At 40.5% G+C, this 24,904-nt stretch overlaps 1 protein-coding gene across 3 annotated transcripts in view; it reads right to left on the reverse strand.

Moving 5' to 3' along the window:
- Positions 1-22,395: 22,395 nt before the first annotated feature.
- Positions 22,396-24,904, reverse strand: part of PPARGC1A (PPARG coactivator 1 alpha) — a 376,447-nt gene continuing 373,938 nt past the window's right edge. For all 3 annotated transcript variants that reach the window (XM_086612015.1, XM_086612014.1, XM_086612016.1), the window contains one exon: positions 22,396-22,499. In XM_086612015.1, coding sequence (XP_086468141.1) covers positions 22,396-22,499 — 104 coding nt within the window. The remainder of the gene's footprint in view (positions 22,500-24,904) is intronic.

Consider the following 24,904-nt stretch of genomic DNA (forward strand, 5'->3'; position numbering starts at 1 on the left):
TATAGTCAAACCTTCAAATAGACTTTTCTCCTTAGATAGCTTGTGGTTTTCTTGGCAGGGAAAGACTGTTTCATCTGAAGTGATGAGAGAAACACGTGCTGTACTATTACAGCTTTACGGTTCTCTTGCCTTACGGAAACTCAACCAAAAAAGAAAACTGTCTAAATCACTCCTGAACTCCAATAAAGGTTTGCTTCTATTTTGCTTCTTAATATATGTGCAAGAAATGCTTTTGTCTGGACTGATTTTTTCTATCCCAGGTATCTACCTCTGAACAAAATATTTTAGATCTGCATGAATTCCTACATTCTCTTCATAATTTGTACAGACTTTTCTCATGGTAGTAGGTAGCAAATGCAAAAGCATCAGAGAGAAGATCTTATTAGGAGCTAAACTTTAATCCTTTGTAAATAGTTAACTCCAGAGCTGTGTGTATTATTTTGACAGATACATGCACTATGCCTCAAAGACACTGTTACTTGAAAAATAGCAACATAAATCCATCTATCTGCATACTTCTCTTATTATTTATAGCTTAATACAATACCCAAATGCATTCTGTAAAGCAGGTCGATGCTAAGGTTTATTACTACAGACATACCACACAGACATATCCTAGCTATCTTTCAGCTGGGGAAGAAGCTTCAGCAAAAAATACGTACACAGGGGTTCAAGAAAACAGAGAATCTTAAGATGCATTTTGGCAGCAAGACGACATTGATGCAGCTAGACTGCTAGACAGACTCTGCAGTTAAAGGTAGACTGGATAGGTCATATCTTAGTGTCAGTGCAGATAAACACTAAGAAATAAAAAAAAAAATAGGAGAAAGCAAGATTAACTGGTGCGGTGCCTCTTCTTTTTCCCCCCCCCCCGTTAGAGATGCATTGATTTTCAGAAACACCTAAGGACTGATTTGCAGTCTGCTAATAACGTCTGCCGACAAGCAATGACAAGAATTACTTGTATGGACCACCAAGAGCTTATGGACCAGTGGCTAAATAACGGTGCACTAATGACTTACTTACTGAAACAGGAATTATTCCAAGATCTGGAGCTTCATCTTTAGCCAATGCTTTCCATTCTTCATGTTTATATCTCCTTCAAAGCTGTTAAACACAGCTTTTCCAGCTCTTTTATTTCCTCTTTTTCCTCTTGCAATGAAAGCACCAGTCCTTTCAGCGTGGGCAGCAGATTTCTATGTCCTTAAAGTGACTCACTGGATCAGAAACTTCCTCAGTATTGCCACGAGATGCCAAAAAGAAATCATTCCCAAAGGCAAACACAACATATGACTAAATGAAGGAAAGGAGAGGCTGTGGAAGGACATCACCTGAAATAAGTTAAAGGATGGGCACACATGTATCATATCAACAAATGTCAAGGGGAGAAAGAGGGGCTTCCTCAGCTATCGTGTGCTGGCCATTCCAATGATCTAGTGTTTGGATGTTTTCTTTAAACATTTAGTACATTAACAGCTCACTCTATCAGTTGTTTTTGTGTGGGCAAACCCTAGTAGTGTTGCAGCTAAAAAAGTTGCATCATATGAAGACAGCTGAGGGCAAGCTAGAACAAAGCTGGAAGTACTGGGAAGCTCAAAGGAAATAATAAAATGGAATATTGCTCTTTTTTATATTCACTTGAGGCCAAACAGAATGATATTTTACAAACATAAATTCTTTGTTGAGTCAATGCCTTAATAAAACCAAATCATCTGATGCTTGTATATCTTTCCAAGCTTGGTATATACCATACTGCCACTTGAAATGTTAACATCAAGGAGTTTGAAGGTGGATTGATGGCCAAGGCAGAGACCTCTCTAAAGATTAGTGACCTTTCATCTAAACCCCCTCTTTCCCAAAATGACCTAGAGCACTGATAAGAGCAGAATTCTGCTTTGTGCAAAAAAATTTTGTGTATCAGATTTAAAGCAAGTCCTGCACCATTTGGAAGTAACTATATAGCCAATGCTATATGGTCAGCCCCAAGGCTAAAATCCATGGGTGGGAAAGCATGCTGGTCAGCAGCAGAATTCCTCAAAGGTCAGCTGAAAAGCTATTGTGTGAAGTGGACTTGTGACAGAAGCTAGCTGCTTTCATTTTGCAAGATTGTTTTCCAAACATGAATATTTATCCCTGAAGGTTCTATTCTGAGCCCATAAGATCTCTTAGATCATAAGCCATTGCTTTCCTTTTGACAGAAGGGAGGAGAAAGGAAAGAAATGCATGAAATACATTACAGGAAGTTTTAAAAATGTATTTATGAGCTATCATTAACAATTATTCTTATGAGTCTTGGGTGTAAACACTCTCTTCAATGCCACTAAACCCACCGTTGCACGATTTAATTCTGGTCTGACTTACACCATTCAACTCCTGTTTAATAGAATGAAGTTACTCTTATTTACACCAAATGGAGAGTGTAGCTACTCTAAAGCTTTGTTCTTTAAAAAATCCTCCCTACAGGGACCGTTTCTTTTCTGATACTTCCATAATAAAGCAAATTGGTATGTCCATTTGCCTACGTATCATGGGTGATCTGTTTATCAAGAAATGAAAGAACATTTCCTTCCAATTTCTGTTTTCCTTGTGATTGATATTAATTAGGTTTTCTGCAAAGCACAGCTTATCTTGAACTGAACCCAAAGCAGATGAATACGTTGCTGTGCAGTAAGATTTTCTTTTCTTGAAATGAAGAATGGGATGAAGATGCTTATCTGAGATCAAACAGGCTTCAGGTAGAGTTTACATCAGCAGCACTTTGAAATTCATTGTTAGAGTATAGTTGGTATCAATAAGGAACGAGAACAGTATCCTGTATTGTGACTGCATTTATTAACTTATTTCCAGCAGCTAAAAAGGAAGAGCTGCGGTGTACCTCCAGTCACAGACTTTTCTTCCCAAGATGAAAGAGGCAAGTATAGTTCATAATGAAAATTAATGGAATCCCTGAGAACAGCTAAAAAAAACACTGTTAAAAATAAAAGATTGTGAATTTCCTCTGAGGTCTAATGTTAGTACACAGACTTCAACAAAAGTTTGCAGTGTGAGGGCTGATAGCTTTTTCCAGCTGCCCACAAAGCCTCCCGTCCCTACGTCGTGGTGAAGTGCTACACGGGTGTGCCCCGAGCAGCTGGAGCACAGGAGGTAACTGGGATTTCACCAGCTCAGGTACCCTGAGCAGTGCAGCCATGCCTGTGCATCCCGCTGCCAAACTACCGTCACCTGTTTCTCAAAGTGGAGCACCACACTAACAGCTTTCCAGGATTTGACAGAGCCTGTTTATACCTAATAACATAGTAGAGATGTGCTCTGATCCTTACGTTTTAGGAAGGCTCTAGGTATGGATGCTGAATCTCTCTTTTCCACAGTACTAGCCAATATCCTCCGCTGATGTATTGTGAAATAGATCCAGTGACTTTATTTAATTCTCTCTTTACACCACACAGATGTAGACTCTTTTTTCCCTTCAGCTTCCCTATAATCCCCCGCTTAGCGGTTCTGCAGCTCCCTTCACCCCTTGCTGAGCTCTCTCCGCTGCTCGCGCTGCCCGTCCAGCTATCGCCCTCTCCTCCCCATGCTACAGTGCAAGCCTGGATACTCTCAAGTCGCCTCTCTGCCAGCACTTCACCACTCATACCACTGGCAAAACAGTGTACACTACTCTGTTTTGTACAAGCACAGCTTATCCCAGTAGCGACACGTTTAAATCCCAGGACAGCTAAACCCTTCAATACTGTGGTCATGTATGACATGTAACTAGATAGATGTATTACCCAGCAAGCATTTCTCCTGCTCCAGGATTCAGAGGGGAAAGCTCTTGCCATCTTCCAGCATCATCGCCTTTCTTCTTCGTCATCTTTTTTCCCCTGCTCTTTTTAGCAGCGTCCATTTGTTCCCTGTACCAGTATTTTCACCATCGCTCTGCCAGTTATGGTAGTTACTAGCTTCTTAATAAAAGAGAATAGCTGCAAATTATGGCTGCCATCTGGCTTTTATTATGAGAGAATGAGGCTTTTCCTATCCCTTATTTTTCTTGTACTAAAGAAATGCTGAAATAAAGAAACAATATGGTTTGGGTTTTTTTTTGTCACAGAGTCCCAAAAAGGGCCACCCCACTTTACAGCTGAAAGCAGTGATTTAGTCTCCGTGCTAAATCAGTCTTCAACTTCTCCTAAGCAGAGACAGCCAATTGTGCCTAATTGTGTGTGGTAGTTCAACGATATGGACTACTGTTCACTGGGGATTGAGCTGCTCATTTTAGTTAGGACCACAAATTGAACTCAAACCAAGGTCCCAAAGAATAAAGGATGGTGTTTTATACATTAAGTCATCCTCCTTTCTTACTTGGCCCGTGAAATGAATCAGGGAAAGATTATTTTCTGGGTAAATTGGTAGTAAAACCCTGATGCAGACAGTTCCACGATTTGATTGCAGCCTGACTTCCACTTATTGAATATCACATCAAGCAGTGGTTCAAGGGTTTCATATGACAGCTTTAAAATCCGCAAAGTTTTCAAAGGTACTTACTACATTGTGATCAGGTCACAGATCTAAATGTCAGTATTGTATGCCTGATTTGCACATTTCAAAACGATTTAGTAATTTTTTCATTTTATCTGCATGCATGAAGTGATTTGGAATACAGAAACAATTTGGAATCATATTTAGTTTGTAACAGTTCAATTAACTTAAGTGCTGAAACATGCTTCTTTCTTAGTAACTAGTTTAATTGGTTACTATTGCAAGAACAGGTTTTGAAAGAATGCCTAAAAGGTCAGGGGCAAACAAAAGCCCACTCTAGAGAATCCATGCTCCTGCATAGGCAGGTGTGAAAAAGAAATAGCAAACAGCCTTTGGGGTCACAGCGTAGTGTGTGATTGCCAGTGGGAAAAGGACACGTAGCCTGAGCGAGGAATGGACTGCGCAGCAACTGCTTTTCTCTGACATAGCTACTAGTATAACCTCCAGTTCCCTTTGGCTAATTTTATTACTGTTCAATAAGCAAGAACGCTAGAGCACACGAAGGTGAGACAATCTTAATGGTTCGTTATATAATACCTATTTAAACCTTGATCTGAGCCGTAAGTACAAAGATAAGGTAAAATAATAGAGGAGTGTGATTTATAGGATGTTAACGAGTGCCAATGGTAGGGAGTGTTTGTCTAATTAATTTAAGGAAACATCTGCTTTTCTTTTGAAAGTCTGACTTTTATTTTGCTAGAGCCAAAAATCTCCTTTTTTAAAGGATGTGCACTTTGAAGCTTTTTTGCTTAGGTTTAAAAATAAAAAGGACGTGTCTCTTCAGAGATAGTAAATCATCATGTACATTAATTCTGTTCTGTCACAGATGAACAAGGAAAAAATTTGCATGGACTTTTGCACCTCTATATGACTGAAAAGGAGTGCCTGGTGTTTTGGTGAGATTTTAAAAAAATTATTATCTTTCTTTCACAAATCTGTGTCATAGCCCAGTGCAATGAAAAAAACAAAGCCAGTGCTGGATTCTGGGCTGAAAAGAGGACTCGGGACCGCATTTATGTATTTCAAACTCTTTCAGCCACAAAATTTTTTGCTGCAGTAATCCAGCTTCAGGTTGCTCAGAGCATTGACTCTGTGCCTATATTGCTGAATGCTGAAGGTACAAGGAAGAAGCGACGTCATTCCTCTCTGAGATACTAGGAAAGAAATTTAAGGAGAAAGAGTAATGCCTTCACTGGGTCTTTGCTTATAAAAACTAAACTTCCTTTGCTTCTTTAAGAATGAGCAAGCTATTGAGTGCCATTTATTCAGCACATAGAGGACTGGTACATGTGTTTATGAAATAAATGAGCATGTGCTCTTTGCTGCAGGTAATGACGAACATACCTGCTGATAAGGGGCTGAGGCGTGGTACGCCCCAAGGGCAGGTCTCATTACATCTGATTCCATACGTCCAAATTTTAGGTCTCTAAATCAGCCTCTCTGTTACCTACATAGTTCATGAAGATAAATCAGCACCTCAAGTGGCAACTGTTCCCTCCTAACCACTGGACAAGCTGCATGGGGTACGAGGGTCGGGAAATGGCACAAGAAGTCCACTGACTAGGGACAAGTCTACGTACTCAACTGGACTAACTCTTCTACATCTAAGGCCAGGTGAAATACAGCCAGTGTACAGGCTATACATTTCTAGAGTGTATCCACTCCTTCAAATAAGAAAGTATATTTTGATAAAAAAGGAACAATATTAAACAAGGCCAAGTGGAAGGTCCTGCACATGGGTCGGGGCATCCCAAGCATAAGTACAGGCTGGGCGGAGAATGGATTGAGAGCAGCCCTGAGGAAAAGGACTGGGGAGTGCTGGGGCATGAGAAGCTCAACACAAGCCAGCAATTGCACTTGCAGCTCAGAAAGCCAACCGTATCCTGGGCTGAATCAAAAAAAGAGTGGCCAGCAGGTCAAGGGAGGTGATTCTGCCCCTCTACTCTGCTCTCGTGAGACCCCACCTGGAATACTGTGCTCAGCTCCGGAGTCCCCAGCACAAGAAGGACATGGAGCTGCTGCAGCAACTCCAGAGGAAGGCCACGAAGATGATCCGAGGGCTGGAGCACCTCTCTTATGAAGACAGGCTGAGAGAGTTGGGGCTGTTCAGCCTGGAGAAGAGAAGGCTCCGGGGTGATCTTATTGCAGCCTTCCAGTACTTAAAGGGGGCCTACAGGAAAGCTGGAGAGGGACTTTTTACAAGGGCATGTAGTGATAGGACAAGGGGCAATGGCTTTAAATTGAAAGAGGGCAGATTTAGATTGGATATAAGAAAAAATTTTTCACTCAGAGGGTGGTGAGGCACTGGCACAGGTTGCCCAGAGAAGTTGTGGATGCCCCATCCCTGGAAGTGTTCAAGGCCAGGTTGGATGAGGCTTTGAGCAACCTGGTGTAGTGGAGGGTGTCCCTGCCCATGGCAGGGTGGTTGGAACTAGATGATCTTTCAGATCTCTTTCAACCCTAACCATTCTATGATTCTATGATTCTATTAATATTTCTACTATAATCAAAAGTTCTGCATACCCTAGGGTTTCAGAGAATATGTTACTAGATGACAATGAAGTAATGGTGTAAAGATGTAATATACCATAATAAATGATGCAGAGTAAACTCGGATTTCTAGAAAATAAGCTTGGAAAATCAGGATCATATAATATATATCCTTAATTCACTGCCAAGGCCAATAAATTAGTTATATGGGAATTACAGTTGCTTAATTCAAGAAATTAGAAATTCAAGAATTCAGAAACTGAATTAAGCAACTTCATTGTGAATAGCTGTAGGTTGCATTTTGATGAACTTAACTGAAATAGCAGTAACATAACTTTAAATATTGCTTTAAAGATTATTTCCCTTTTCATTCATTCAAGAAAAATTTTCCATTGAGATAATAGCTGATTTTCAATTTGCTTCCTTCAGAATTCCAGTTTTACCACACCAAGTACTCAAAAACAATGAAGGAAAATAGCTGATTTTTAAGTGAAAGTTTCCCTTTTTTTCTGCTGGGAAGAGGCAGATTCAAGAAATCAGTTGATGGACTGCCTTTAGGTGTTTATTTTGACCATGAGGCTGTGAAAAGCAAGGCTTGCTGTAACTGGAGCCGCAGGGCTGGGGAGAAGAGCAGAGCCCTATGGGTCCATCAGTGATGGCGGGGGGCTTCTCTTGGGAAGACCTTTGCGTAACTGTCAACACAGATATACCCAAATGCACCAGCTCACAGTGGAAATTTTTATCCATCGGTAGTATCAGTTCAGTTTCTGGCTTGGGGCACAAAAGGAGTCCAGGAATCTGAGCCAGGGACAGTTGGAACAGATTATGAAATCCGTCGGTTCTTCAGGAAAAATAACCCCACCTGCTCCATTGGGCGCTGTCCTACAAGCCGTGTCAAAACAGGAGCATCAGATGAGAGCAGAGACATGCCTGTAGGCAGATCTAATCTAACACCAGAGTGAATAAGAAACTCTGAGAACCCCAAAGATGATTGTCGTGCAGGAAACAGCAGAACCAAGGAGAAAATGAAAGAGAAACAAGTAGAGGGAGCACTGTAGGGTTTTTCAGCCTGTGATCCAGGAGCCCTTCAAGTTACTTTCAACAGATCTATGAAGGAAAGTTAAGTACACATGTACAGGGTTAAGTTTAATGACAGAGGTGTCCACACCTCCACTGGAAAATGCTTAGGGACTGAAAGTTCTCAAAGCTGAAAAAGCTGATTTTAGTGAATTGCGTTTCCAGTAGCCTGTTTTTCCCCAGAACTGAACCCAAGTTTCAGTTGTGCTCCTTGGCCTAATATTTGGCTTTTTTTTTTCTGTTGTAAATCAGGATGTTTAGTGCAAATTAGCATTACTGAAAAACAATTGCCATCCAAATTAACATTCTGCCTTTCATTTTACACCTAACCTGCCGGGCTTTTTTAGATAAACCCTGAATCAACTTCCTTGTAGTGTTTATGACTAAACAGATTCAGTTTTTGGCAAAGTAGCCCTGTTTCTCCAATAGCATGATACCCCTAGCAATTCATATCTATCAGACCATCCTCGAGGGTCAGCCAGGGTTGTTCTTGTGAAAGATAATGTGCAGGTCCTTCCAGAATTTGTTATCCCTATTGAAGCTGGGAATATTTTCAATGTACAGATATATAAACACATGCACATATGCATGTATTTATATACACATAAGCATATATATACACACTGCTAGTATATACCACTAGACACCAGTAGTTTTATTTTTAATTACTTTGTTAATTGCCTCCATTTGTATATCTGCAATTTATCTACATATTCTTGGAAGGGAGCACCACATAATAAGGAGAAGTACAAAGAGAGGGCAAGTAAAACAATGTATGACTGCAAAAGGATGCCAAAAATTAAACCACAGGAGGTTTTTAATTTCAGATATCCAGATGAATAATAACCCAGGGCTAGCTGGAGGCTCTGCTCTGCCCCATTACATGATTTCTATGAAGTTCAACAAGAAGACAGGAAAAGCCCTTTGTTACATATGTCCAGGAAAATAGGTTAAAAAAAAACCCACATGAATTATGTCTTTTAAAAGTAATATGATGAAAAGGATGACATTGTAACTCTGAAGACTTCTGATGAACATTTTATCCTCAAAAAGCACTTAATTCACAAACGAACATCTCTGTAGCAAAGTAACCCAAAGCCTGGAGAAACAATATGAGCATTTGCAAAGACTTTGTAGTATCACCAGAGAGGTCTAAATATGAAGACTGTAAAGCATGAACATCTCAGATAAAGCATTTTCCCAGAACCTGGTTTTCCAGTGATTTCATCAAGGAGGTGCTTTCATCAAAAGCTAAAGGAAAGCTAGTACAATGCTGAAGTGATAAAAACACAAGGAAGAGATTGTAAAGCCATTGAAGGGTGCAGGAGGGGTATCTTCAAATCTTTAAATATTTTTTCCCTTAGCAATAGACATTCAGTAGAACTGAGCAATTATTTCTCTTTACAGATCTGAACAGAAAGATTTCTTAAATGGGATAAGTAGATAGATCTTATTAAATAAATAGGATAGTGCCACATGTTGTAAGTACAGTCAGATACAATCACAAGAAATGACATTTGCTTCTTACCCCTGAAGAGTCATGGTAGTAGCACTCAAAAACAGAGCAGAGCTTTTGAATGCTGAACCTGTATGAGGCACAGTACAGACTTTCGAGTAACTGGTGGCATGGGTGTCCTGGACATTCCTGCAGAAGCCAATGTGCTCCCACCAGTTTTGGCAAAGCTGTAGCGGTTTGAAATGCTCTGGGAAGGTTGCACTGAGAAGCCAGTTGGTGTTGTTACATCTAACATTAACTATTTCTGTTTAGAGACACTATTGAAAAGTACCAAAGTGTGACGTAATAAATAAACAAACAAATAAATGCATTCTTGAATACAGGAGCTGAAACAAATCTTTACAGTGCCATCACCGTCAATTGGATGTGTTAAAAGAGACTATTTCTTATTTTCTGACCAGGGATTGGAAATGACATTTAAAATAGTGCTCCCAAGTATGAATTTAATCACAGAACGAACATACCAAAATGGGGGCAAAAATCAAACCCCTGTTCTTTTGCCAGATACGGCCCGTAAAAAATTGCGGAAGGAGTTTGAAGGAGTTAATTAGCTAAAAATACCTATTACCAGTTACCATATCTTGGACTGGCTGATACGCTATCCCACATTTAAAGACATTTTCCTTCAAGTTGAAGTGGTCTCTGATTGTATCTGCACAGCACGAAGCCTGGGACTCTTTGGATCCTCAGGCCTGTTTCCACTCCTGGGAAGGAGCCAAGGGGATGTGGAAGCACTTTGGACCCCACAGTCTTGAGGACACGGGGTGCCTGCAGAGCAATTTCAATAGATGCTACTTCAGTGTGAGTGAAAACCAGGTGCTGCTGTGTGGGTTAAACTCAGAGGGTCTGTGTCTGCCTGTTATCAACAGCTTGTAGAGCACACAAATCTGTTTCTAAATAACAGCTTAAGAAACACTCACTTCTTTTTTAGGCACCCCCGAATTCAGTAACAATTACTGCAAAAATTCAGAAAACAGGTTTGAGATGAATGGTTAGAAATGCTCAAATTACCATGGAGGTAATTACCAAGGAGGGACTGCATATCTCCTGACCAGTTTACAAATAACACTGTGAATGCCAGCAAGCTGTCATGGCCACAGAGCAGAAGGCATCCCCCTTGACATTATTCGTGATGGTCACCCAGGCAAGAAGGCTCTCTGCAATAATGTCAGCCAGGGTGCAAGAGGAATCAGAGTTACTTGCTGGCCCATGGAAGGTAATTCTTCTGCCACATAATGATGTAGATATAACCTACAGCCTTGTTTGGAGAAAAAACTATTATTGGATTTTATTTTTTACTGTGACAGATGAGTTTTTCAGTGACAAATCCCAGATAAGGAATCTACGCACACATACATATTTTATATATCAGGGTATTGATATGTATATATGCGAATATACACACATATAAACATATTATCTGGTATATATGCAAGTGTGCATATGTTGGCTTGAGAACAAGCGTGCCAATATGCTACTGAAGATTAAACCTACTTTATTAGGTGAAGTGTTACACAAGTCTTATAGCTGTGGTAAAAGAACCAAAGCTCAGGATGACTTTCCGTTTGACCAAAGGAATAGTTTCTTTGGCATTACCTGAACCTGTGTGAGTAAAATGGAGCAATGAAACTATTGCATAACGTTTCTCTCTGCGCACAAGAAATAAATAGTTCCAAGGGCCAGATACTGCCCTTGGCAGTATAAAGTAATAAAGGCAGACATAACCAGGAGAAAGAGAAACATTTCCTGTTCATCCAAGAAGAGCCACTCTAACAGGACTTGACAATGCACTTTCTCACATCCAGAGGAACTTGAATTGACAATATTAGTTCTGTAGCAAAGGACATAAACTCTGGAGCTGACCATACCCCTGCTTTATTATGTTCTCATTATCATTGAAAGCTATGACTGATTCTTCTAGAGATTCACCACTAACCAGCATAATAACAGATGGATTTCCATGTTCTCTGCTACTCTGGATGTTGCACAGATCTTCAGATTATTGCCCTGTCCGGTTAAACCTAATTTTCTTTTTCTCTATAGCACTTTGGGGCACTGAAAATCTTCATTTCAGGTCCTGTCACTGTCCCATGCACATTGTGGCACAGAAAAAAAAACAACCCTAAATCTAACAAGACTAATGAAATCCCGTAATTAAAATTTCTATTAGAGGGTAAGAATGACATCTGTGTGCTAGATGCAATAAACACAAATAAGTCAGAATAATCTCCAGTCTCGTATTAAGATGCGAATCATCTATTTAATACTTTGAGTATAAATGTTCCATTGCTATTTGCACAATGATTAAGAGTAGTTTTCAGAAAATAAATCTGTTTCTTAATAGTGCAAAGAATGAGAAGGATGGAGAATAAATGGGAGTTTAAGGAGATGCTAAATTTCTCCCATGAGCTTGGATGAGATTTATGTGCAATGTGAATAAAAAATGTATATGACAGCGCAGGATTCACTTTGTTGTTGGTTCCTATTCCGTTTGTCTAGCCTAACTGTATTCTTTGCCTCCCAGACATAGAGTGAGTCTGGCATTGTTGAGCAAGCGAGGGAATAAACTGCCAGTCAGCAGCTATTCGTGGCAGCTTAACCTCCATCCAATCTCATCAGGCCCAACATTGTAGAGCAAGACCAATGCCATGAGATTCAGAGTAAAAGCATAAATAGCTACCTGCAAAGCTGCTTCTGCTAGGAAGACACATCCTAGGAGGCTCACTACAGAGCAGTCTTATTATTGCTATGCCTTTTTCATTGTTAAATGAATACAGAGGTTCTTCAATTATATATCAGCTTTCATAAAATGTCGACAGCTTAGTAATAGCACAAGAAGAGCTGGTGGAACTGTGATCTATGTCTGATAAGCCTCTCGGTGTAGCTTCAGAGCTATGAGGCTTCATGCTCGATGCTCCATGTCCATTCCCTGTCCACTCTCATTAAGGTTCCCACAAAAAGCTCACTACAGTTGCCCAGCTGTAAATATGCAAAGGTCTGAAACTACTGACACCTTGTTAGTTGGATGGACGACGTCTGAGTGGCTAGGAAATAATACCAATACCATTTAGCCATCAAAGTGGAGGATTCCATTGTTGTTTTTTTTTCCCCTCGTGTCCTGAAGGGATGAGAGTCAGGTGCTTCTGCCTCCTTGCTCCCATTCCCCAGGAACTTCTGACCATGTTGGTCCATTTCAGCAAAATTTGGTAGTGGGGTAGAAGCCTTCAACATACTGGGATCTAGCACACCACGTTATATTTCAGGGGGAGAGGCAGAGACAGGGACACTCTCTGTTATTGCCACTGCCGAGGGAAAAGCTACAGTGCCGCCTCCGCAACATTATTACAAATCAGAGAATCCGCACGGGAGAGTGCTGCAGTAAATCAGCCCGTGCATGATCTACCACTCAAGGAACTATTTGTGGAAGAAAAATTATATTTGTTAGCTGAAGAATTATGCCAGCTGTTGGCTCACTGTACGACAGCCGTTACATGAGCGACATCCCCCACGGTGCTACGGCCACCCTCCCGCCAGGGTGCCGGTGAGATCCGCCGGACCCCTGGCACCCCACAAAGTGTCTCATGGTCGCCTTGTGCTCACTGAAAGGGCGCATAGCACTCTGTCGTGGTTTGCATAACTGTCATGTATCAGAGGGCAAAGCGGTGGCTGAGGCCATGACATTGCTAGCGGGCAAAGACGAGGGCTGTGCAAAATGTCAGGAGAAATATCTGCCACGTTGGTTGTAGCATGGTGCTATTTGCTGGTCTTACCCCCAACAACCTTCTCTACCTCCATGTAAGTACATAATTGCATTAGAGTCTGCTGATGATCTGGTCATAGGAGGTAGTTTATTCATTGCCGCATATATGGAGTAGAAACTCGTAAGTGAAGACCACCTCATTTACAGGAAAACGAGAAGTTTTATACCACAGTCATGCTGACATATGAACAATACCATAACATTCTGTCCTCCTTCAGACAACAATAGACAAAACGAGTAGTTTGACTAGAAGATGCCATGGAGTTCCTGAACACTGAGACATGCAACAGTAGCATAGTGTCCAAAGTGTGGTTCTCAAACTGCACGTCCTCACCTGTTCAAATGTGGCTCCTATGTCCAAACCATCCTATCTGACCAGATCAAGACAGTGCTTTTGTGAGGCTGCTGGGCTATCCATGTCACTGCACAAGGAAAGAAGACAGCATGGGCTTCTGCAGCCAGCTTTGCCAGGTTGTTGTGGGATACAAATGCACATGCAGCCCTTCTTGTCGTTTCCAGAATAAGAGAAGGCCCAACGCCTATCCAACCCCATGACATAGCTCAAACTTGTGCAGCAACTTTCAAGTAGCACACAGATCTTTCCTGAAAAGTCAGATGCCTCCTGTTGAGGCCAGGCAGGACTAGACGTCACTGCTCTTCCATTGGTGCTGCCAACAGCGATCCCAGCAACCCTGCGACAGCCCTGGCCAAGCACTTGTTTTCCAGAGGGCAGGAGGTGAGAACAACTAGATCTTTTCCTCCCTAGGGTTCAGAAAAGCTGCAGCTCTGGGTTTTAGAGCGCTACTTCTTAATGTCCTTCTTCCTTTAACCACACAACGAAGTACAATATATTGCAAAACTTGGATTCCCTGCTTGCCCTTCCCGGGTCAGACAGGTACGAGCACATGTGGGTATGCTTGTGCTGGACTGTGAGTGAACTCCTCACCTCACAGTGAGGAATTGCATCCCAGTTTCCCACCAAGAGTTTGGACACGCTTCAGCAAAGCATCCCACGCACATTGCCGTCACGCAGCAGGAGCCGAGTCCCTCCCGGAGTTTGCCAGCAGGCTGTCCCCGGGCAGTTCTGTGAAGCCGCGGCTGGAGGTTCCTGAAGAAGTCATCACACTGTTTTCACTCAAAATGTCAGCATTGCAGAAGGAGCAATGGCAGCACTGCAGCAATGCAGTGAAGTTTTGTACCCTCTGGCAAACAAGATACGTAAATAAATGGGTTTCTATCTAAATTCCATTGTGTGCAGATTTGTACCAAAGAATTGTTGTGATGTGCATCATTATGTCTCATTATGTGATTGCAAGTAACCTTTTGTGTAGCAGACACAATCCACGTAATGCGCTGTGTGACCAGTTTGCAAAACCAGGCTCCTTCAGAAGGGCGAGTAATTAATCATTATTCAGCAACAGCCCTCACCACTCCACTACTTGCTGGCAGGAGTGTATAACCGAGGGCATGCCTAGCTACGACAATACATTATTCATGCAATAGAAAACTACAGTTAGTCGTGGTATTGTTCCAATAAATGGTTAAAAAAAGAAAGCACTCTGGTAGTTTTCAAGTGTGTGGCTGATTTATTTTTTTTTTAAACAAATTTACTGCCAACACATTGCATGAATAAGCATAGGCCTGAGTCGCAAATGCGGTAGGAAAGAATTAGTATAAGGCACCAATGCGCGTTTTTCATAATGCCAAAGTCAATAATCCGAGGACAACGAGAAGATTTCTCGAATGCGTTGCCTTGAAGGTATAGTGCAGTAACTTTATGGCCGTAATAATTTTATTACTTTATCAAGCACTAATTTAATAGAGAACGGAATGCACATTGTCAAAAACAAATTGTAGCAAATATTTTCTTCGATTAAGAGTCCTAATAGTAATTTACATACCGTGCTCTTTAGGACATAGTTATCTTCATACTTAGCTTTGGCTTTCATTTACGCCACATCTGGCCAACAATCTATCATGACGTAAATAAGGCACATGAGATTATTTACATTTGATCACTGTCCATAATTTACACAAGCTGAGGTTAATGCAGAAGGCTGACAAGGGTTGGACTTCAGTTACTGATTTTGGAGAGACTGGAATTGTACCTGTTTTGTGTTCAGCTGCCTTTGGCACAGAGCAGCTCAGTGCCGCTCTACTAGCAAATACCGTAAGAGAATAGTCAGTATAGTCAGTATGCAAACCCTTCTATCGTACTTCACTGTGCATGTATTGCAACAAGACACATTCAATCTCAATTCTCACCATTTACCACATAAAATGTATAACTTTTCCAACTGGGGCCATTAGTGAATTTTATTTTAAATTCTTTTTTCTTTATATGAGAGTCTTTTTTTCCCATTTGAATTTGGAAGAGCTTAATTCATCAGGTCCAGTCATGTCATTAAGGTTATAGATTTTTTTTATAAAAGAGAATCAGAAATGCCTTTGTAAAACTATGATTTCAGAAGCATGTTGAAAAGAAGCTGCCAGAATTCAAAGGAACCTCAAAAGCTAAACACGTTTTGAAGAATATGTTTCCAGCTGCAGAAGAAGTATTCCTAAGTTCACCAAAATTTGTCACTCGAAAACAAACAACTTTTCATTTTGCTTTGGGTTCATAGACTGCTAAAATTTTAGGTTGAGGTTGTTAGATCAAAAAAGCATCAGTTGAGGAATAAATACCGATCAAGTGTAACTTTTAGAATTTATATATGTATTCCACCCAGCTGCAGTTTCCGTAATTGCATTGCACTGACAGCAGCCATTTGGCAGAGCACGTCATGTAGCAAAAGATGAGTTTGCTTTCTCTTTTTTTCAGCAGAGCGGTATAAGGAGAGCACAGCGATGGGAAGCGCAGAGGATGTATTCACTTCTTCTCGCGGAGGATTTCATTTTCTTTTTTGCTGAGACTAGTCTCCTTTGTCCCGAAGTATTAACAAATATACCAGCTCCCAGTGAAGACAGGCTGCCCTATGTCTATCAATAGAATCTATATAGAATCTTTTCCCTTAGGGATTAATTCAACTTTTGATTCAATCTTTCTGAGCTTTAAATTATGATGTTACAAACCTCCAAGGAACTACTGTACTATTTGTGACCTTCTTTATTACTTTCTGCTGTTTGATAAAGTAGAGAAAATTGATTTATAGTTCAGTTTGCTGGTGAACATGGAATATCAATGGAACGAGTGTGATCTGCGGAAAAGCAGGAGAAGTTGGCATTGGTTAAAGTTTAATATAGCAGTTTATTAATTAATGGTGAAGGACAATAGATAATGATCTTGAATGAGATTCTGGAAGTGTAACGTGGAATAATACCGATGAGGCAAGGCATCCTGCTGGAGTTGGATTTAAAGTTTTCAAAACATTTTCCGCAAGATAGAATTTTGTCCGTCGCTTTCACTTCCCTTCCCTAATCCTCCCCTTCTTCCTTTTATGACCTGACCTGTGTTTTTGTGTTTTCTATAAGCATTAAAGGTTAAAGGTGGTAGGCAAGGCCAAAGTTTTCCAAATGGAGCCTAAAAATAAGGTGTTGGTGTCTGTATTTGGATTCTTAGGCCCCAATCCAGGAGTCTATTTTTATTCAAAGCAGCCGAGCACTTGACTTCAATGGATCTAAAACCACTCATGCTTAAGTGCTTTGCTGAATCAGGATGGACTTAAGCACAAATGTAAATGCCGTGCTGAATTGGGGTTCTAAATATGTGGCTTGATTTTAAAAGTGCTGAGAGCGGGCAGGTCTAATTGAAGTCAATGGGAGCTGCGAGATGCTCAGCATTTCTGAAAATCAGGCCACTCATTGAGGCGCCTGAATCTGATTTCATGTGCTCAGCCTGCAGCATTCACCGTCAGAGAAAATGGTAACCCAGGAGAACAGGAATGGAAGGGATGATTTCTTAATAAACGAGTTCCTGATTTTATGCAATAAACCTTAATAACATAAAACGAGGGGACGGGAGGCAAAAAGCAATGCTTTCCTGGAAATCTAATACAGTGCTTTTTTGCTAGCATCAAAGTGCTATGCAAAAATATGAAATGAATAAACAAATCAAATTAGAAAGCCTAGTAACTGGAGAAATACTGGGCTAAATTCATGCCTTGTGGAACAGCAGCAACACTGATGAAGTACATCAGGGACGGATTTGGCCCGCTACGTTTTGAGCATTAAATTGATGAGGAGCAGTGAGTCAAAAACGCAAATCCCACGCAGCGAAGAACTTCGCTCTGCCGCCACTGCGAGCACCAGGCACAATGCTGCAGACTAGTAAACGGTAAAAATGCAAAAGCTAAATAACTTTGCAAGTAAAAAAATATCATTAGAGAGTATAAAATAAACAGCAATGTTAGGAACAGAGATAAGGTTGTTGTCTTATCAACAACTAAGGCTAGTTGTCTTGAGAAAGACAATTTTTTAAAGTGACTTCAATGGTCTTCTCTCCCGAAGGCCACAAGCAGCCCATCCACCAGCTGCACAGGCTGCCCTGCACTGCTCCTTGCATCGCGCTGCAGGTACTTTCTGAGACACACATCAAGATAAGAAGACTCAGTCATACACTCAGTTGTGTCACTAAGCCCCAGAGAAGGCTGTTGACACAATGGGATACGCCTACAGCAGTACGTCGGCTACCTGTGAACGAACCCTGGGCAAACCAAAGCAAAGCAATTCCTTCCCCTTTTTACATCCATCTAAACAGAGGGCTGTGAACAGTACCATTTGCCAGTCCCTCACCTAGCTGTTGCCTGACCAGTGCCAGCCCACCATGCTGCACCCTTTACTGTCCAGGAAGGATTCAGAAAACCCATGCTTGTCCACCCACCTACCTGTCTGCTCCTCCTAGACAGAGAGAGAGAGAGGCTGGCGAAGGACCATCATGGTGGTGCTTCTTCCTAGTACAAGAACGGATCATCTCAGGACGGAAGATACTGACTATTTTGGACTTGTCAGTCCCTACCACCTGTGCAACTTGGATCCAAGCATGGCCATGTAGAAAAGCCCTTACATTCCCCACTCTCTCCAAACTCAAGCCAGCAACTCTTAAAACTCCACTGAGCATTTTTCAAAAGTCTTCCCCCAATGTCGGCCCTTCCACAGCTTTGGGGACTCAAGGCAGAAAGGCAGATAGCACCCTTCTACCATTAAATTTATTAGAACTAGTGCTTCTGTCCCCTGCCCAGAGTGCAGCAACGCAGGCGCGATCTGGACTGCTATCTGAAATCAGCTATGACCATTAGGAAGAGTAACAGAAAACCCAGTACACGATCAGTTGGGAGGCAAAAAAACCCTGTCACTTGTGATAAAAAAGAGAAACAGAAATAGATTTGAAACATTTGTTTCCCTTTATTTGCTCAGTGAGGCTGATGTGTACTGCACATTAAAAAAAAAAAAAAAAAATCACAGGAATTTTCATACAATGAATTAAACCACAAAAGTACATGTAGAATTGGCAGGTGGAAAATAGCCCAGCTTGGGCTTAACTAATATCTTGCTTTCCCTGTTCAGCATAGACCAACCAATAGCTTTACATGTTCACCTACTGCACAAATCTTACAGTAGCTCCATTAGGTCTGTGGTTCACATTATTGAAAATGTCGGTCACATAGTTACAAATTTAGAATCATCACATTATATTACATGGCTATTCTAGGTCATTTATAGATCAGATCTTATACTACAGTGATTGAAGTTCTCATTACAGCCATCAAAAAGGACACATAATCATTACCTACTGTAAGCTTACATCTAAGGGACGAGAAGGTGTGGTTGTTTTTTTTTTTTTTTCAACTGACCCAAGTATTACACCCCAGAGGCACAAACTTTCCTCTCAGTGCTGCTCTTGGTGATGGCAGTCCAACTGCTTTTTGGAGTAGTTTTGCACATACAGTTTTTGTCAATTTTGGGCTCCCTCTGTTTGGATTTGGATCATTTTACGTTATGTAGGAATTACTTTGTTACGGCTCTAGAAAAGACCATAGTTTCTAAGTACCAGTTCTGTTACCTGTATTGCAGATGTGGTACTTACCACAGCATGAGAGCAAGAGTACAATCTTCATCTGAAAGACACACAGAGCTATGCTGCAATTTGCCTCCAGTGACAATGTGGTGGTATGTGTGCTAATTTGAAATGTTCTTGGGAGAGAAAAAAGGAAAAGGAAACATCGAGTTTATATTTTGTTGGGTTACCTATTACAGTGTCTACAAAGGATACAAATAGCTTTATTCAGCAATTCTAGCTCTACATTAATTTCATATGTAATTTGTAAATCCACAGAGGAAAGCCATCTTCAGGATGAGAATGTTTGCCAGGCCAGTGAAAAAAAAAAATGACTCATGTCATTACGCCTGTTTGGTGAAAAATAAATAATCTCCCCCCCGAAACCCCACACCAATTTATTCATGTCAGCAATACAGGGCAAAAGAGAATGTATTTCAAATTTAATCACAGAAATTTAAAGGCAAAATAGGTAATGCATCTGGTCCTTGAACACATAATATGATATACTAAATATTGATTTCTTAAAAATAATTTATTGCTTTTAATATTTTTCTTTACAACAGAAGATACTCAAAATCCAGAAAGGAAAATTGTAAACTTTTAGTTTGGCATTCACACAAAGTTAAAATACCTGCATTTTTAACCTACAGAGCAACAACAAGAATTATGCAGATTAAAGAATGTTACAGTTGTAACACAGAACCTCCGGAAAAGTTCTTTTTTTTTTTTTTTTTTTTTTTATTGCTATCTATCTACTGAGAAATAAGAAGCCAAAAAATCAAGCAAGCATCCGACAGGACATACACTGGAATCTCTCAGAACACAATATGCTGGTGATAAAATGAATGCAGCCATCAAAACCAACTGCACTGGCATGGGGGTGGAATCGGTTTTCTAAGATTGGGAGTGGGAAAGGAGATTAAATAGTTAGGTGTGCCATATCTTTAAGAGAAGTCATGAATGCCAAACAGTAATAGAATACCAAATCTATACATTCGCAAGCAAATTCCAAACTTTGCTAATTCAGTCTAGAGACTCCGAGTTCAGACGAAATTCTGATGCTCAGAATAGCAGTAGTTTACTCCTGTGGTTTTTTTCTTTCCTGAAGTTTCTATTTAATTTAGCAGAAGCAATGTCATCAGCAACAATGTCATGGGCACATCTGAGGCCATGCTAGTGCATAGTAAAAAAAGAAAAAAAATACAACAACCCACTGCTTCTGCAAAAGCTGAATTTCCAAACGAAGCACTTACTCCAAACTGACAACCATCATGCATCCTAGGTATAAAATTTCCACTGGCCTTTTTATTATTTTAGTCATCTCATAATTTATAATAAATAGGATAATTGTAACTGATAAATATGTCTCTTTAGTAAACAAAGGAATGAAGGATCGGTATTTATACAGGATGCATAACTGTAAAAAATATAGATAAATACCATCATTAAACTCTGCCAATGAAAAGATTACTGGCTTCAAGAACAGTGTTTAGACACAGAATTACTGTAAAAATCATATTGTACTTAGTACCTCAGCATATTTTTATCAAATTAAAATCACAAAAATTAAAACAAATAGCATTTTAAAAAGATTTTTGACCTCTAGTTCCAAAACTACTGTTGATACATAAAATAAAAACATTTCTTAATGATTATCCATTTGAGAGACTTTACATAAAATTATGATATCTCCTAGAAAAATTTAGATGAGAAAATTTCATTCCCCTAACAAATTCAGTGTATAAAACTGCAAAAGAAAATCAAGCAATGAGAAAAATGTGGAAAAATACTGCAGAAGTGGTTAATACCTTTTGGGCTAGGATAAGTCTTGACAAAATTCTTACATAAGCTCACCCAGGAAGAGATGAATGTGTGTAAAGCGTTTCTGCACTCAGACACACGCACGCACACAGACACACGCACACCCTCACCCACACGCTTTTCTCTTTTTTACAATCAAATATATATAAGCGTAAGTTCAGCTTTCTACATTATGTTAGTGTACAATAATTGTTTCACCTCATATAATTACATTTGAGTATTCTTGATTAAGAAAAATTCAGCAGTTTTTGAAAAGAAGGCTGCATTTACAGTGCATAGCTGTAACAAAAAAGAACGTCATACAGTATGTACATAAATAAAAATACTCTATTTAACATTTGTAAATACTCAACTACTTTAGAGAACGTAGCAAATAAACTATCTGTGCACACACCCAGATAGTTATATCCAACTCTCATTAATAATGTAACACCACGTCCGCTCATTAGAATAAATCGCTGAACAAGCTGCACATTTGACCATTAACAAGGCTTTGAAAATTTTGCTGTGGAAGATCAACGTTGTAGACATTTACATGGGTGTCAGAATTAAAAGACGAAACATCAAAATGTTAGGGAAGTTTGAGCCTTTCATTTTCTCTTCTGCAAGGAATAAAAAAAAAACACAAAAAAAAAAAAACCACGCAAACAAAACAACAACAACAACAAAAAAGAAATAAAAGAAAAATCCTAAAACACAGATTGTAGGCTTCTGGGACCTGTGGTTTCTTCTGGATTGTCATATTATCACTGCGTTGTGAGAAGCTTCATTTAAAAAAAAATAAAATAATGCAGTGTCTGATTCCCAGACATCAGCAGCCATAGTTCTCAAATCGTTTTTTTTTTGTTTGTTTTTGTTCTTTTTTTGTTAAAATGCAGTATGTACAGATTTTGCAGTTCATCGTTGTACGCGTATCTCTGTGGAACTGCTGCCATGTCTTGTGGTTTGCATCGCACTCGCGAGGAACGCCTGGCTCCCTCACCACCGATCACCCGCGAAAGCAAAGCTGACACCCATGGACACACGTGTGCTTACTGGACAGCCATCCTGCCTCTCCACTCGTCGAGCAGCTGTGTTCATGTAAACCATGGTTTTGAACAGAGAGTGTAAAATAGGAGAAATTCCTAAGTATGACTTTTTAATTGTCCATTATTGAAGGACGTGATGTCCGTGAGGTATTCGCCATCCCTCCGTGTTCCTCAGGTGTGACGCATGTTACCTACGCAGGCTCCGCTGTGCCTCTTTAAGTAAACTATCAAAATCCATGGAGTCATACTTGCTTTTAGTGGAAGCAGGATCAAAATCTTCTGAGTTTGAATCTGAAACCCAAAGAGATGCAAGTTCAGGTAAGAGGCAAGAACGGCTGGTGACTACTTACATTGTTTTCTTCATACAATGGAATGAACAAAGCACTGCAGAAACAATCCACTTGCGACCACAGCTTCATAGGAATGAGACGATAAAAGCCCAGAAATGGTCATCAGAGAAGCTTTAGGTATGGATGGAGCTTTCTGGTAAAAAGCAGGACTTAAAAAAAGCAGTACACATCATTGGGGCATACCATAAACTGCATGTAAATATAGAGCAGGTAAACTCAAAATGGTTTCTCCCAGGACTTGAGCACCGACACACTGCTATGTATAGGTCTCCAAGCAGTCCAGATAATCTTGACAGATGCTTTACCCAAAACTCCACCATCGTTTTGCAATTGTTATTCTGCAGCATGCAAGAGCCAAGACACTCCTCCTGAGAAAGGAAATAGCGGGTGGTGCTGCAGAAAGCCAGGGCAGCCCGTGGGCAGCACGCAGGGGACACTGCTGCTTCTGCCTGCCCTGCCTCGGGGTCTTGTACAAGTCACTGCACCTCCCTGAATCTGTTCTTCCTTCCACTCTGATTTTTTTGGAGTTTGCTTGTTTAGAGCATGAGCAGTTCAGTGAAGGGCCTCTGCACGGCCATACAAGCAATCTCAGGTGGGCTCCTCAGCTTCCTGCAGCATACGTAATAAGTCACAGCAGCAATAATGGTCCAGCTCCTGTGACCTGCAATACCTGCTCCAGCTTTGCTAGTTGCTCAGGCACAGACGTCAGCCTGTTCCTAGCGCAGCGGAGGGATTGTACGCTTGTGGCCATACAGGTCCAGTACGGCAATTATTGACATGGCTGCAAGCATTGAATTTCCTTTTGGAGCCATCCCTGCTTAACGCTGACTCTCCCCAGTTCCTGTGCCACAGCTCCTTTACAAGAGTGCCCTTTTCTTGCCATTTCTTGTGTTGAATTAATCAGAACTCCCCATCTACTACTATAAGACACACTGTGCATTAAATGTTCATTACAAGTTCTGTTAAGACAATATCTTCTCACAGAGGAGAGGTGTTAAACTTCTGACTACTATTTTCAAGTGTTTTCTTTCTTCTGTACTCAACCCAAGGCTGATTAATTCTCTCTGTCCTTGTACTAGCTCATGAATTTTAAAGTTCATCCTGCCATTTCCTTATGTAGCTCTATCAGATGCTCTGCAAAATACAAGGAATGCAGTCTGAAGTAGAGAAGCTCAAGCTGTCAGCAGGACAAAGTGAAAATACTCTGCTCACAGATACTCCGGGAATCCCACTCAGTACGGAGAGATCTGCTGGGGAATACTCCCAGTGATGAATAATGTTCAAGAGTGTTCCCTTCAGACAAGTTATTTTAAACCCAGGATTTCTGAGATACAGGGACGACCCTGGCTTCCACTGCTGAAGATAAGTCAAATCAAGTCAAGACTTCAATCTGTTTTTACTGTTTTTATCAGCCTGCATTTCGACAAATGCCTTGCTACTTTTTATATTTTCAACATCAACCCTATATCTCTTCAGCAGTCAATTGCCTTTTCTTAGCTTTACATTATCTGTTTAGCCACTGAAGTGAATTATAGCATATTCATTGTGAACAATGCGTATCATCTTTATCATTTATTCTGAAAAGACATCAATTGGTTAGAAAAAATGTATCTGTATTCAATTCCTGCGTTGTACAAAGCCGAGGGCAGCACATACAAGATTTCATTAGCACTGCGTTACAGGGTTATGAGAGATTTTAATGACTGTGGTCATTTATTCATAAAAAACCACAATATCTGATTAATATAGATTCAACGGCAAAATGTCCCTTGCTATTTTATTCAGAAAAAAGCATCTCCCATACCTTTAGTCTATTTATACAGGTATCAGCAAAGGCTTAGCATTTAATGAATACTTTACATTTTAAAAGCTAATTAAATAAGAGGTGAGTTTATAATATATTACAATATTACAGAATATGTTCGGGTAGTCCACACGGTCTCTTTATGCATATACTTAACATCAGTATTCATGCTGTAAGAGTTTTAATATCTCCAAGCATCCCTGCAAGGGGAAGCACCACACCCTGACCCAGAACATAAGACAGAACCACACTTTTTTGCCCATGCAGGACCAGGACAGACCCAGATGTGTTATCGCAGCCAGGATGCACACTTGGGACTGGAGTTATCATGGTACACTGGGGTCTGGAGACTGGTATGTACACTGCCCCACATCAGAGGGACAGCAAACATCAAGAGATTTGCTAGGCTCTCCACAGGCTGGAGCCTCTTACATCATGACCAGAAGTCCCTGCAAGGAGACACCTTCATACATAGATGCTTATGCACAATTTAAGAACCACTTGTTCTGTGGTCTTTGCTATCCTAAGGGTCATATTTGATC

The sequence above is a fragment of the Tauraco erythrolophus genome, chromosome 5, assembly GCF_009769465.1.
Source record: "Tauraco erythrolophus isolate bTauEry1 chromosome 5, bTauEry1.pri, whole genome shotgun sequence".
NCBI lineage: Eukaryota > Metazoa > Chordata > Aves > Musophagiformes > Musophagidae > Tauraco > Tauraco erythrolophus.